This window comes from Macaca mulatta, chromosome 9 (genome assembly GCF_049350105.2).
Source record: "Macaca mulatta isolate MMU2019108-1 chromosome 9, T2T-MMU8v2.0, whole genome shotgun sequence".
Lineage (NCBI taxonomy): Eukaryota > Metazoa > Chordata > Mammalia > Primates > Cercopithecidae > Macaca > Macaca mulatta.
In genome coordinates, this window is record NC_133414.1 from 1,058,935 (window position 1) to 1,075,194 (window position 16,260).

Here is a 16,260-nt window from a genome sequence, read left to right on the forward strand (position 1 = left end):
GAGCAAAACTGCACAGATGGTCGTCAGCCAGACATTCCTTTTCCCTGAAAAGCCGTGATTTCTCCTGTTGCAGCAATATGGCCAATTTCATAGCTGAAACATCAATAAATATTGCAACTGCTTTAATGTTAATGTGCAAGTTGTATTTAGGGGCGTAACATCATCTGCCATTTAGATTTGGGGAGGACCCTCAGAACCAACCTCAGGGCCACCTGCCACACGTACATCAGCAACGTGGTGCAACCTGAACTCTGCAAATCAAGCCTCTAATGTCTTAGGGAAATCTGAACCTTCGATTTCATGCTCCATGCAAGGTGAGTCCTTCCGAGAACACCACTGGAGCGCTTCGCGCACGGTTCAGTGCTGATCAGTTCTCACTGGTCTGTACCACCAACACTTTGATGCTTTGAACAACAACGTCCTACGTAGCCCCCAACTGCAAGCCACAAATCTGATTAGGGCGCCAAGAGCCTCATGCTTCAGAGGGGTGGGGTGTGCATTAGTGACAGCTGAACTGTTTAGAAAGAGCCTGAAACAGCCGGCACCTGCTGGGCTGGAGTACGGGTGTCTAAGAAGTGGAACAGCGGAAACATAAGTTAAACTCACAGGAAGAAAAATTCACATTAAAATTACACTGAAAGATTCTTCACCCATCATATTGGTAAAAATAAAAGTCAGGTAATAGGGCGGATAAGGGAGTGGAGAAAGAAGTGCTGCTGTTTACCGCTCGGCAGGGTGTAAAGCCTCACAAGCTTCGAAAAGACAATCATCATAAAAGCTACATCGGTAGTTCTCTTTGAAACAGAACTCCCACTTCGAGAACTGTTTCTATTAGACACGAGGGGGTCACTCACCGCAGCAGCAAAAGAGGGAAAATTCCCAAACAGGGGAGGCTCAAATAACCTTAGTGCTCCCACAATGTAGCACTGCGCCGCCTCGAGAACAGCACGGAGCTCGTTACGTGCTGACAAAGGACCCCAAGATATAAAATATGCGTGTGTAGGCAGTGCTCCATCATGATGTGAGAAAACCCCCAAACCCAGGGCAGAGAACACACACGGGGTGCGGGGCACACGCGTCTGTCCCACAGCCCCAGGTGCCTCTGACAGGGAGCCTGGGAAGCTTGCGGTTCCTCTCACAGTCACAAAGGAGCGTTTCCATTGTGTCCTTCAGAACCTTTTGAAGACTTCACCATGAAGCTCCATTTATTTGAAAACTAGGTATTAAAGAAAGAAATGGAGCCAGGGGGCCTGGCCACAGCTGGGGGGCAGGGAGTGGGCTGGATACAGGGGCTGGAGGCTGGAAGCAGAGGCAGAGCCGCAGGGATGCTGGAGGGCGTCCACAGGGAACTGCGGTAGTGAGGAGTAGGGGAGCCAAGGGCTGCCTTCATTTCTTTTATGCCAAACCGGGCGAACAGAAAGGCAAGAGCTTCTGGAGTGCCTGGCCCCAGCGCAGCTCACCATGAAGGGGCATGAGGGGTCTACCTCTGTGAGACTCCACGGGGCGGGGGTCCCTGCTGAGGTCCACCTGACCTGGCGTCCTGCACCTGCTGCTGATGGTGGCAGCACTGCTCACACGGGCATGGCTACCCTGCTGGCCTTGAGCCCACACCCCATGCCTGGAGGGCTCAGCAGGAGACACAGGCTCTGGGGTTCCCAGCTGAGAAAAGAGCCAGGTTCCCTTTCAGGGGCCAGAGAGCCAGGGGCTGATGCTGCCAGTGACCCCATGAGTTGAGTGCCAGGTGTGTGCACCCTGAGAATGGTAAAGTGGCTCCTGGGAGGTGCCTGGGAGCTCCTGGTGGGGCTGGTGGGAGGCACGGTGGGCCCTGCAGCTGGGCGCTTCCTCACGCATCTGTGGAAAAGGCTTCTGAGACTTGGAAAAAGGGCTCTACTGCTAAAAACAGGCTTCATGGTCACACAGACTCACACTCCTTGGTTTTCACATGTGTCTGCCTTGGGGGAAGCCAAGCTTGGCTGTTCCCACTCTGGCTGGTGTCTTAGGGTGATGGACGGGCACGTCCTCTGGAGCAGAGAAGGGAAGCTGCCCAAGCACCAGTGTGGACCCTGCACTGGCCCCGAAGCCTTCCAGGGAAGGGGAGCCTGAGGTCCCAGTGTGCAAAGCTGCCCTTCCCCATCTTCTCGATCGTCTACCAGGAGAGGGAACGCTGCCTCAAACGTCTGAAGCCTGACAAGGACTTCAGAAGACTGGGAGTGAGGCTCGCAGCCCGAGGACACACCACAGGAATGTGGGAACGTGGGAGTGTGGGCTTTGGTGATGTGTGTTAGAAAAGCATTTAATAACTGGTTCATCTGTGTGGCTCGCGACGCACACTCACCTCCAGGCATCACGAGGCCGACATCCTGCACAGTGAGCACGGAGAGCTTCTCTTCCGAGTCCACACGAATGACTCCGTAGGTCAGCCCGTGCATGGAGAGGACGCCCCGGCCCGGGGGCTGGTTACTGTCATCCGTGGGCCTGTAACGACAGTTTTTAACTTGAATATGCAGGGGCAGATAAGCCATCACAACCACAGCTGTGCAGTCAGCACACACGCAGCAGGCTGGGCCCCTGGGAACAGGGCCGGCCACCCACGCGGCCGCATTAGGGGGTGCTCGTTCTGTTTATGACAGGCTGGTGGCGAGTCTACTGCTTCCGCCTCTGCGTTCCCAGGGAATCTCAAGAATACCCGAAAACTACGAAGGCAGCTCCTCTCCTGCCCTCTCTATGCAGGCCCTGCACAGACCGGCTCTCTCTCTCCTCCCAGCTCCTGCTCACTCCACAGTCTGCTCTTCAGTTTTGCAAATGTCTGGAAGCGGGTGCATCCACTCCAAGAATACAGGCAGAACCGCTGAACAGAAATGATGGAAATCCCGACTGTCCAGCCTCAATTCAGAGGCAGGCTGTCTGGGCGTATGCCCAATTTTATATATAAAAATCTAAAATAAGATTTACGCTGTGCCATTCTGGCTGCCAAGTTCTAAGGAAAATTATTTGGGTGGCAGGCAAGCTGTAGAATGCACTGTGGGTCAGGAGAAGGAGGTCCACACAAGGCAGTTTTCAGAAGACCACTGCGCACGTGTGCACCACTCTGGGCCCGCCCCCCCTCCTCTGCCGGACACCCCAGCTTGCTCCCGCCGTGGGGCTGCTGCGCTGCTTCTCGCTGCTACCCAGGACGTTCCTCCGGCAGACCCCCGCACGGCCCTCTCCCTCCGCATCCCCAGGACGTTCCTCCGGCAGACCCCCGCACGGCCCTCTCCCTCCGCGTCTCCAGAGTTTGGCTCAAATTGGGGACTTCTCATCCCCTCAGAAAACACTCCCCACCCAGGTGCCCGCCCCACAGCACACACCTCTGACTACCTGTGCGACCTCCTCCCTCAGACCCAACTCTCCTGAGTTTGTTTTGCTCACTGCTGCATCCCAGCCCTGGAAAATGTCTAGCAACAAATATCTGCTGACTGAATTTGTGAACAAAATCTCTCTAAGGTCATGGATTATATTCCTGAAAACTAACAATTCCTCAATGGTTATCTAAGTGAGTCACCACAATTTAGGTACACATTACATTTGTTTCTGTAATTTTCCATATATAAATCTTTAATGCACTTCAGACTTAAAAGCTGAACCTAAGCTTGCTGTTTAACTTTAAAATATTATAGTTTATAATGAAAGTGAAGACATAAATGAGGCAACATAAAAGTTAAAATTTGCAAGAGGAGATCTCATTTGAATGAAGTAACTGGTATAACTGAAAAAAAGCATGAAAGACTCTGGAAACAATTATTCTAGATGTAAGAATCAAAAAGGATAGAGCTAACCAGATAGAAAAGTCTGCCCAAATAAGAAAACCCACACGGAACCACCTAGATGGCGTGAGCTCAGATCACTGGGCTTTACGTTATTCTCCCGGCCTTTACTTCCCAGAGACTTCAAAATGAAACCACTGTGTAGTCAGTGGTCCTGCCACCATTCCCTCACCCTAACAGTCCTCTACAAAGATCGATGTGGGAGTCAGGAACTGTGAGCTTCAGTATCTGCTCTGGGTTGAATCGTGTCCCTGCAGAAGATCACCCCTCATATCTGTGACCTTATTTGGAAGCAGGGCCTGTGCAGAGACAGATGCCCCTGGACTTACAATGGGGTTACAACCTGATAAACCCATTGTAAAGGTGAAAATCGCAGGTTGAACCACCTTAAGCCAGGGCCATCTTATGACCAGGTTAAGATGAGGTCATACTGGGTTAGAATGGACCCTAAATCCAATGACTCGATCCTTGTAAGAGGAGAGAGAGGCCCGGACACAGGGAGCAGCTCACATGATGATGGAGGCAGGGACTGCAGTGACAGGTACCCCTCCAGGATCGCTGAGCACCTGAGGCCGGGGTGAGGCCTGGGGCGGGTTCCCTCAGCACCTCCAGAGGCCCAGCCCTGTGGCAGCTTGGGGTCTCCGACTCCAGCCTCCGGAACTGAGACAAGTGTCTGTTGTTTAAACCACCCACTGTATGGTACTTTGTTACAAGAGCCCGAATACACTAACTGAGTGATAAAAATTTAAGGTACACTTATTTTTGTTTTAAAAAGTCACATGAAATCAAAACGCTGGGCTAGCCGAGATTCAGAACACTGACCTGCCAGGCCAGGGGCTGGGAGGAAAAGTTACCTGAGGGCCCCATCATGTGTGTTTTGTTGTCTCAATTACAAAATCCCCCCTTCCCTCCCTTTTTCTTTTCTGAGACAGTTTCACTCTGTCACCCAGGCTGGAGTGCAATGGTGTGATCTTGGCTCACTGCAACCTCTGCCTCCCGGGTTCAAGCCATTCTCCTGCCTCAGCCTCCTGAATAGCTGGGACTACAGGTACCCACCACCACAGCCAGTTAGTTTTTTTGCTATCATTAGTAGAGACAGGGTTTCACCATGTGGGCCAGGCTGGCCTCGAACTTCTGACCTCGAGTGATCCGCCCACCTCAGCTTCCCAACGTGTTGGGATTACAGGTGTGAGCTACTGTGCCTGGCCAAGATCCTCTTTTCTATGTTTAAACACAGTTAATGAGAAATAAGACTTGCACATTTAATAATACCTTAAGATTACAAATTGCATTTGCTATAGGAACTTTTCAATGATGCTTACACAATGATAGTTACAGGAGGCTGAATATGTTCATATTAGCGACATTAACCTTGTATTAATTTAACCTGCCACTGTACATTTATTCATATTTGATAGATTCTCTTGCTAGTCGGAGAAAATGCATGGCCCTGGGTTTCCTTCCTTGCAGATGTGCAAGACACTGGCACACAGCCAGGCACAGAAGCACAGTGCTCCCGACACACACACAGGCGGGCACAGAAGCGTGGTGCTCCCCCCCACACACAGGCGGACACACAGGCGGACACACAGGCAGGCACAGAAGTGTGGTGCTCCCGACACACACACAGCCAGGCACAGAAGTGCGGTGCTCCCGACACACACACAGGCGGACACACAGCCAGGCACAGAAGCGTGGTGCTCCCGACACACACAGGCGGACACACAGCAGCACGGTGCTCCCGGCACACACACAGCCGGGCACAGAAGTGCGGTGCTCCTGACACACAGGCAGCCTCACAGCCCCACCGACGTGGTGTCCGGGGCCACCACTTAACTTCTGACCTGGTGGTGCTGATGCCTCCCCCTCCAGATGGCAAACCAATGCCCCAGTGGTACCCTCCGTGTGCCAAATGGTTCTGAGTCTTTCATGCATAGGGACTCAAAACTCACCACAAGCCTATGGCTATTATTCCCCAATTTCAGATGAGAAGACTCAGGCACGGAAAGGTTGACTTCACCACCCAAGTGAGCGGTGGGGCTTGGCAGGACTCAGACCCAGAGCACAGCCTCTATTCCCAGGACACTGAGGGCATCAGTCTACTGCTTTTTATAAAAACTTAGAAGCAAACAGTACAACCAACGTGAGCACATTCTTACTATGAACAAGGCAAACATCACAGTCCAAAGGGAAAGTGCCTGCTTCTGCTCCAATCCTGTGCCCCACAGATAACCACTATGGAGATTTTTATATGTCAAAGTTTAGACTCCTAGATATAAGGTTAAGTATAAAATATGTATGTATACCACTACATTGATTTTTTAAAGAAAAGCAGAATCAAGATGCTGCTGCTTCCATGTTGGCAGAGAAGCTGAGTGTTGGGAAAAGCTGAGGCAAGGCTTGCATGTCTGACATAACGTAAAAGAGTCTTGGAACATGTCCGGGGTCCGGGGTCTAAAACTCCTCATGGCCTTTGGAACACCAAGCTCTGTGCTAAAGAGTGGAAGGCTACCCTGATGCACCGTTATCTAAGCCCAGGGCATAAAACCCCTCGTGGCTTGGACAGAATCCAGGGCTCGTGGCCTCTGGAACGTGTCTAGATTCGCTGGCTCCTTGCTCTCCCAGGATCGAATGTATCTTGAGTTAAAAGAACCTGCTCTCCAGTATCTCAAGTAGCAGAGTATGTTCCACATGCTTCAAAGGAAATGCTAAACCATCACAGCTGCAGACCATGTGCTTTCCCTTTCGACTGCCACATTCTCAACACCTGTTTCTCTGATCACCAATAAATAGTCTGGACGTCCAGAGCTCAGGCCCTTCACAGCCTCCATATTCGCAATGGCCCCCTGGTCCCACTTTCTCTCTCAAACTGTCTTTTCTCATTCCTTTGACTCTGCCGGACTTCATCACCCCCATGACCTGGTGGTCTCAGTCTCCTCACTAAACATACCTGCAGATCTTTCCCTGTCTGTGTGTGGGTGTACATCTGTGTAGGTGTGTGCACCACTGCATTCAGCTGGTTTGTCACATGGTGTTCAGTAACATCAATATATGATCATATATTTTCTTTCGTTCAATTTCTATACAGCCAGAAATATACCTGTAACATGTGTATCTAGAAAGAAAATGGAGGATCAAAAAGCACATATACTTAAAATTTTAAGACCACCTAAATACCTTCCCAAAAGAACATATTTTGCACTCCACTAACAGAACAGGAGTATTATTTCCTCATCTACTAGAAAAGCACCTCACATTGGCTGTCTGGGGTCGTGGTTATATATTTAATGACCTACTCCGCACAGTAACCCTGTGGAGATGGGAGCAGCATCATGACCCCACCGTTTAGCAGACGGGCAGGGTGAGGAGGGCTGAGTGCTGCCCAAGGCCGCTGCTGCAGAGCCAAGCCAGCACCAGTCTCAGGCTGGCTTCAGGATCTGTGCATCTGGCCACAGCGCCAAGCTGCCTCGGCAGTGCCCGTCTCTGCACACTCTTGCCAACACTTAAAATGCTTCCCAATTTGTTGGGTAAAACATCACTTGTTCCAATTTGTGTTCCCTATATTATTAAGCAAGTTACATGATATTTACCTCCATCAACACCTTGTTAGGAAGTAAAAATCCCAAGAAGGTAGACAAGGTGAGGAAGGGAAGAAACAGTCCCCACAGGCAAAATTCAAGGGGATTTAAAAACATCCACCTGAAGAATCAATATCAGTACACTAAACAATGGCTGATAAAGGTATCCGCCCATTCATCAACTTCCACACTCAGTTCCAAGGTGAAATGATGTTCAAGACCAAGCAGCTTCGTGTGCCTCAGGAAGAATATGAATTCCAGGAGGGACCGTCTCCGTGATCTCTGGGAATGTAAGGAGGCAGCATCCACTCTTGGAGACATGGAAGGAGCAAAACACAGAGCTACGTATACAACACCACGATGACGTGCAAAAGGAAAAGGAAAAGAAAACTAAGGACAACAGAGTCTGGATGTTTTGTTGCCTCCGGATCTCCCGTTGAAATGTGATGTCCAGCGCTGGAGGCGGGCCTGTTCTCGCGGTCACGCGAGAGTTCTCTATGGTGATGTCCAGCACTGGAGGCGGGCCTGTTCTCGCGGTCACGCGAGAGTTCTCTATGGTGATGTCCAGCACTGGAGGCGGGCCTGTTCTCGCAGTCACGCGAGAGCTCTCTATGGTGATGTCCAGCGCTGGAGGCGGGCCTGTTTTCGCGGTAAGGCGAGAGCTCTCTATGGTGATATCTAGCGCTGGAGGCGGGCCTGTTCTCACGGTAACGCGAGAGCTCTCTATGGTGATGTCCAGCACTGGAGGCGGGCCTGTTCTCGCGGTCACGCGAGAGCTCTCTATGGTGATGTCCAGCGCTGGAGGCGGGCCTGTTCTCGTGGTAACGCGAGAGTTCTCCATGAGTTCACATGGGATCTAGTTGTTTAGAATGGAGCTGGGCATCTCCTCTCTCCCTCCCTCTCGCTCAGTCTCTCACCATGTGACACACGGGCTCCCGCTTTGCCTTCTGCCCTGATGTAAGCTTCCCGAGACCTCCCCAGGAGCTGAGCAGATGCTGGAGCCATGCTTCTCTTACAGCCTGCAGAACTGTGAGCCAGAATCAACCTCTTCTCCTTATAGATTACCCAGTCTCACACATTCCTTTATAACAATGCAAACGGACCAACAAAAAGGAGAGAAGCAGGCCAGACCTTGCAATGTGGCCTCACAAGGAATGTACACTACGGCTTCCACCAAACCGTTTGCACTGTTGACTTGTCACAGCGTTTCCAGCCTCTGGAAAACATTCCATAAGCCTTGCCTGCATAACACCTTGAAGCAGCAGCTCCTATAAATTTCATGAACACGTCCAGTTTGCTACTCCTGACCACAAGCAGAGCTCGGCCAGGCTCAGGACATTAACACAAAACAAACAGATCAAGCAGTAAACAGGCCTTACCAGCCTCCAGCTCTAGGGCTTACCAGAGGAGCCACACTGCACCTGCACCGCTTCAGTGCCGCCTGTTATTTGCTGAATCCCTGAGGCAATCGAGTTAACGAAGGTCTTTTTCTTCATCTTACACGGGCTCTCTCCAATCTAGTAATTCTCAGCTTAACAGCAGCAGCACATTTGGAGAACAAAGAGTTAAGCTGCAGACCCCTCCTCCCCCCAGCAATCTTTACACAGCCTGTCTTTGCAACAGATCACACAAAACACGCCTGTAGTCATGTAACTGCGGTAACGGCAGCAACACCTGCTGAATTCTTACTACGAACCAGGCGTGTTTTTAAGTGCTTTGTGTGTATGAACCCACTCAGTGCTCACACGGGCCTCTGAGGGGGCTACTGCTGTGATTCTGATCTACAGACGAGGAATCTGAAGGGGCTGAAGGTGAAGCCCCACCCACGTCACAAAGCTGGCGCGAGATGAGCACAGAGGAGGCCCCAGGCCGACCTTGGCCCCCGACAGAGGGGGCACAGAGAAGGACCCAGGCCGACCACACAGAGGAGGACCCAGGCCGACCTCACAGAGCAGGACCCAGGCCGACCTCACAGAGGAGGACCCAGGCCGACCTCACAGAGGAGGACCCAGGCCGACCTCACAGAGGAGGCCCTAGGCTGACCTTGTTCCCCGACAGAGCAGCACAGAGAAGGAAGGAGGTGGCGCTCATCCCACGCCTGCCGTTTCCCACGTTGGCCTCAAAGCACCTGCACAACGTTGCTTCTTTGGGAAGACGCATTCGGGTTCCAGACAAAATGAGAAGTTACTGGCAAGCCTGTCTGAGAGTGGAGGGCGTTCCCTTCCGAACTAGCAGCCAGAGCCCCGAGGAAGTGTCTTTTTTAAAAAAACAGGGTAGCCGCTCTGGTCTTGAATCACCATTCACCACCAAAGGTTTTTCTTTTAGACGAATGTAAATCAGCCCTGATGAAGGTGCCTGGGCACACAGAACACAGAGCATGTCCTCTGCTTTCTCTCCTCCCCGGGCCACGCTTCAACAGCAGCAGAATGCCCTTACACACTCATAGTACCCGGTAAAAGTGCCCTTTAAAGGACAGGGAGCAGATAAGCTTGTGGACTCATTTTAGCAGAAACAATATTTTCGGGAAACACTTCTGCAGCACAAGGAGAAACTCAGTGAAAAACATGCATGTACAACGTTCAGTGTGACAGACTTTCAAAACCACAACAGATAACGGAGGCTCTGATTTTTAACAGGAAAAGATACGACGTAAAAGCAGCCAGTGTATTAAGTTATGAATTGATTTAATGTAACATTCTTCCTTTTCCCTAATAGCAGCAATGCATGCCCACGAAAAACAGCCCATTTTAAGAGCCGCGCAGCACAGTGAGCCGCCCATCTCCGCCGCCTCGCCCGCCCTGCGTGGCGCAGCACAGTGAGCCGCCCATCTCCACCGCCTCGCCCGCCCTGCGTGGCGCAGCTTTTTTTGGCACTGAATATACTGTTTACAGATACTTAATGTTTTGTTACCAAAAATGGGATCACACTATATAAACTTTTTTGCAAACTGTTTCTCATAAGCCTTGGCCACCTTTGTTTCCAGGGGAGGTTACGGGCTGAAACTGGGGGGACCCTGTGGGGAGGCCCCTCCTCTGCTATTTTCTCACTGCACTGCGAACCTTTGCCAAAACAAACTTCTCGTGTAATTCACCACAAAAACAGAACCCACTGTCAAACGCAGGTGGTCGGGTGAAATTAAACAGGAAAACCTGGCTTGCTCTTCAATGCTGCCTAACGGTCATGCTCTAGTTCAGGTGATTTTCATCTCAAGACTATTCTATAAAGAATTTCAAAATTTTATCCCGCTTTTTAGATAAAATTACAGTTTATCTTGCTTTCCCTTACATGCTGGATTCTGGAACTTGGGTCTGACTTTTCTGAGCAGTCAGAAGTGCTCACTTTGGAACCACTTTGTCTCAGAGCTATGCTGTTTTCTCCTGTCACTCATCCAGGCACCACCCGCACCCAGTGGGCACCAGACAGCACCCTTCTCCCTGTGGACACCTCTTCTTCGATTTTCTCCCGGCTAACTTCTAGCTTGGACACTTTCAAAAAATGGAAGATGGCTGTTGTGACAAGGGGGCAAAAGACAAAATTTTATCTTTTCTGGAATTACTGTTTCATTGTTTTACATGAATTTTTGCCTTTTGTTACTAAATTATCGGGATATCCCAATAATACTTTGTAGTTACAAAGCTAAAAATTAAGCTTTTCAGTTCAATAAACATTTTCACAATGTAGCTTTAAGGAAATCAATTCTGTCACATCTACATTCTAGAGATGGTAACAGACTCAAACGGCAGGAAGCTTAGGGAAAGATGGTAACAGACTCAGACAGCAGGAGGTTAACGGGATACTTGTAGCCAGGAAACAGTTTCCTGGTTTTTGCCTTGCAATTTGTCCTTTAAAAAATTTCTGATGAGTTTAGGCACCACAAACCCCTATTTCCCCAATATTTCCTACTCTAAAACTAATATCAGTAGAAGAGAAAACACAAAATATAACAGGACAGTGACAGTTTTAAAGAGAAGAAAATACTTTAAATACCTGGGTGAAAATACAGCTCACATAGGAAGACTGAGCAGACTTCACTAGAGCAGGTGATTTCCTGCCACCACTTGGCTGACACACGTGAACACAAGGGTGAAAACAGACACACACGAAGGCAGACACATTAATACAAACATGAAGACAGGCATACACAGGTGAAGACAGCCATGAAGAAAGGCAAGCACGCATGAACATGCATAGACACGCATGAACACATGCATAAAGACACATGAACACAGACATGCCTAAACACACGTGAACAGACATGCATAAAGACGTGAACAGACATGCCTAGACACACGTCTTTATACATGCATAAAGACACGTGAACACATAGACACATGAACAGACATGCCTAGACACACATGAACAGACATGCATAAAGACATGTGAACAGACATGCCTAGACACACGTCTTTATACATGCATAAAGACACGTGAACAGACACGTGAACACAGACATGCCTAGACACATGTGAACAGACATGCATAGACATGTGGACATGCCTAGACACACGTCTTTATACATGCATAAAGACACACGTGAACAGACACGTGAACAGACATGCCTAGACACACGTGAACACAGACATGCCTGAGGACAGGCACGTCTCCAGCCCTTGCCCCTTCAAGGTCTCCGACTCATGTTTTCAAAGAATCTCAACCACCCTACAATGAGTGCTGGTCATTTTTTGGCAACTGGCCTTTCTCTGAGGGGAGAACCGACTGTGTAAGTTCCAGCAGTGACCTGCCTCCAGTGCTGGGCAACCTGAGGGAGGGCACAGTACCTGGAACCCAGGTGCCAAGCTGCTCCCACATACCCCCCCATCGCCAGGGCTGCCGCTGGCTCCCGTGCGCCGCACCCCCCCCCAACCCCTGACAGCCGCTGCTGGCTTCTGTACGCTGTGACCCCCTATCCCACCCGAACCCCTTCCCCATCACCAGGGCTGCTACTGCTCCCGGAAGCGCCCGTGCATCCTGCCTATTTATCAAGCGGGACACTGGAGGTTCCATCGATCCTGTGAGCCCTGAAACCTTCCAATGTGCTCTGTTTTGCATGACAGACATTCTATGTTGCTTGCAAGAGTGACATTAAGATACTCCACAGCTAGTAGGCTGCGGGCACCCTTGTCAGACCTGGGGCTCTTGAAGGCCCTGGCCCTTGACAGCCTGGAAGATCGACTCATAGCCCTGATGTCCACGCCCGGCCCTGCTGGCACCTGCAGCCCTGGGTGGCTTTCTTACGAGTGCCTCAGCTTCTGATTTATCTACTCTTTTATGTTTTTTGTTTGTTTTTTTGCAGAAGAGAATCACTAAGTGACACATATTCCAGAGAGGGCCAAAATTCTACAAATAGTAAGAAAATGCATATCTGCAATTTTATCTGCATTCTACTGCAGATAATCGTTATCCTTTTTTAATTAAACAGACTGAAAGCCAAACAAGCAACCAGCTGCAACTCAGCATTGGAAGTTCAGTCTCTGCTTCGCTACCAGGAGCAGGGGCTGTCCCTGGAAGATGGTTCACACAGAAGACGCTGTCCCTGGAAGATGCTTAACACGCAGGACACAAATGCTTAGATCCCAACACAAAGGAAACGCCCATCCTAGAACCCCTTCAAATAGGCATAATCCATCCTCTACAGACCCTTCTCTGCAACAAAACAGGGGAATGTAGCACTTGTTTTTGTTCTTTAAAAAACATAAGGAGTAAGTAAAACGAGAGCACTGTACTGCCTCCCATGCTGGACACGATGACATTTAAGAAGGCATTCATTTTGTTCTCACGCCAGAACCTGCAGGGAAGCCTTGCCAGACCTCACTTAAAGCACCTTTATAGAACGTACGAAAGCCATTTTTCAGTTAATAACCTGGCCTCTGGCCTCTCCTACGTGGAAAGTTCACCTCAAATCTTAAGACAGAGTACACCGAGTTCACAGTCGCCGGCTCATTTTCCAAAAACACGCATCTGTCCCAACCCTTCTACGGCACACAACGGAGACCCCAGCACAGAGGGAAGTTTTCCTTCTGTTCACACGTGCAGACAACGATGCAGAGGGCTGTGTTGGTGGAAATGCAAGTACAAGTGCTCCTTTCACCAAATTTATTCAAAAGTGACTTAAACATCAGGGTAACGAAAGATACAGGTTCTAAGGACCAGCACTGGTTTCTCTCCTAAAGATTTTCACCACTGAGATAGAGTTGCCGCCTAATTCATCTCAGGCAATTAGGGAGTCCAAGTGCAATGGCCAGTTATACAGATTATTCTTTTGTAAAGCATCAGCATTTAACAGTTTCTGCATCATATGCATGATAACGACATAAAAAGACAGTCTTGATGAGACTGAGAATGACGGGCGGCAGGGAGAACCGGCACAGGAACACTCGGGGGGCTGCTGTTTGTTTTCGGGACACTGTCGTTCCTAATTCAACTTGGAATGCTAAAATCGTATCTTTTAATCCCTCTCGGTCCTTCAATTTGTTGAGCCCAATCACGCCAATCAGAAAAGTGGCACACCCGAGAAGAGCAGCACACCCGAGGAGAGTGGCACACCCGAGGAGAGTGGTACACCCGAGGAGAGCAGCACACCCGAGGAGAGCGGCACACCCGAGGAGAGCGGCACACCCGAGGAGAGCGGCACACCCGAGGAGAGAGGCACACCCGAGAAGAGCACTGAAGCCAGCGCCAGGGAGGTAGCTCTGGAGACAGGCTGCTGTAACCCACGGTGGGCCGTGTCCAGAGACCACTCCTCCAGACACTGCGCAGGGTACAGGCCGCAGCCGACCTGATTTATGTGCCCACGTGCACCACCAGGCGAGACAGTGGGAGGGAGACACATCCTGCTCTTGTTATTTCTGTTTGTGTCCCGGTCAATGCCTGCCCTTCCACAGTTTTGCCTATAATAATTTAAAAACCACTGCTATGGGAAGCCTGTTGCAAGCAGGCCTCCTGCACTCATCTACACTCCAGAGCTCACCTCACAAGAATGGAATGACCCTCCTCTTCCCCACCACTGGGAGTACTGCTGTGGACACGCTGCCCCAGACCCCCACACCACACCTCCTTCTCTCTCGCCACACCTTCCTCTGGACCAGCCTTGGGTGGGCCGGTGACAGCCGACACAGGAACGCAGCCTCTCTGCAGAAGCCTGTTCTCGGCAGATGCTACAACAGCATATTTAGGCCGTCAGTGGCACCTACGTCAACCAAGTAAAATGAAAAAAACCCAAACGCACACATGGCTCCATTTACGTAAAATGCCAAGCGTGTGCATATCACGTGCATAAACACACGTGAGGTTTGGGCTTCACTTCTGGTGAATGACATGGGATTGTCAGAGCAAACTGTACAAGAGGCAACTTTCTGAATTTACCTACTTTACATTTTACTTTCATTCACTCAAAAAATATGCATCAGGTATCAACTATACAGCAGAGACAGACAATGAAAAAAATAAATATACCAGTAAATCCCACAGCACATGGAAGTCAGTAGCACTGCAAGAAAAGCAGGCTGATGAAAACGGACTCTATCCCACCCCAGATGAAACCAGAGGAAGGTGTGGCGAGAGAGAAGGACGTGTGGCGAGAGAGAAGGACGTGTGGCGAGAGAGAAGGACGTGTGGCGAGAGAGGAGGTGTGGTGCGGGGGTCTGGGGCAGCGTGTCCACAGCAATACTCCCAGTGGTGGGGAAGAGGAGGGTCATTCCATTCTTGTTTCCATGTACACGCACGTGGAAATCGGAGTAAATTCCTATCCCACCCCAGATGAAACCAGAGACTGACACACACGAGGAAATCGGAGTAAATTTCTGCCAACTGCAAGGACAGGATATTATGATTCCATGAGCCTCTAGACAGTTCCACTTATTAAGGAATTACGGTGAAACTGCAGAGAGTGATACATGTTTTTTAACGAATGAATCTACATAAAAACAGAAATAAACTCATCTTGAAAGGTTAGGTCCCGCTTTCACCCTCACCCTCAGCGTTCACCGTTAGGATTTCCTGATCTCCCTTCGCTGCTGAATCAGGACTGTCTCTAGGTTAGCTACGTAAATCGACAGGACCCAGTACCTCCGGATGGCCACAGTGAGGGCCTCTGGCGAGCTGGCACAAGGACAGATGACCTCCTGTCGAAGGCCTTTACTTTGGAAGACATTGAGAAATGCATCGCAAGATGAAATAGACCCTAGAGTGAAAGAGGGACAACGGTCAGACAGCTGAAGCACTGTGATTGATTACAGAATCCCACCACAGAAAACCGTTCTGAAGGTGGGATTTAGGCACAAGTGGATCTAGGCAGTATGGAAAAATATTTAATACAATTTATTATTTATGTTACACTGAAAGTGGTCATTCTCAAACAGAACTCAAGAATTTAAAGAACTCAACCTCCACATTTATGACCCCTTTTCTGACAGATGAACTTACTTTAGTAACTTTTCTGAGACTTGTTCCAACTGTTTTCAGTATGGAAGTTCCAAGACAGGGGTAAATCTAAACCAAATGAAGAAAACTTTCCTCTCTATTAAATGATGAGGTCGAGGCATAATTATCAAGAACATACCTGCTAAACTATGTCCAAATATAGACATACTTTCCTTTATGCAAGATGTATTGTTTTGTAGAGTTATGGGTTAAAACAATTGTTTATTAAATTAGCTCAGGATTTTTGAAATTTTATATTTGAAAACTGTTTATAAAACCTGTTTATGAGTCTGCTTTTGTGTATCTGGTATTAAAGGAGTTTATGCTGTTTTAACTTACATAAATGTTGCATATTTCATAAATGTGGTCAGAAACCTTTCATTAATTTCACTCGGCTTTTAAGTTTTATATATTTTTCTCACAAAAGCATGCTAGCTAGGTTCTCGTTTCAGTTGGCTGAA

General features: G+C 49.4%; 1 protein-coding gene across 4 annotated transcripts in view; it reads right to left on the minus strand.

Annotated features, from left to right (window-relative positions):
- The window catches only part of DIP2C (disco interacting protein 2 homolog C), a 374,224-nt gene that overhangs the window by 84,959 nt on the left and 273,005 nt on the right, over nucleotides 1-16,260 (minus strand). For all 4 annotated transcript variants that reach the window (XM_077945649.1, XM_077945648.1, XM_077945646.1 and 1 more), the window contains 2 exons: nucleotides 15,446-15,560; nucleotides 2,336-2,475 (listed from right to left, as the gene is read on the minus strand). In XM_077945649.1, the coding sequence (XP_077801775.1) occupies nucleotides 2,336-2,475; nucleotides 15,446-15,560 (255 nt within the window). The remainder of the gene's footprint in view (nucleotides 1-2,335; nucleotides 2,476-15,445; nucleotides 15,561-16,260) is intronic.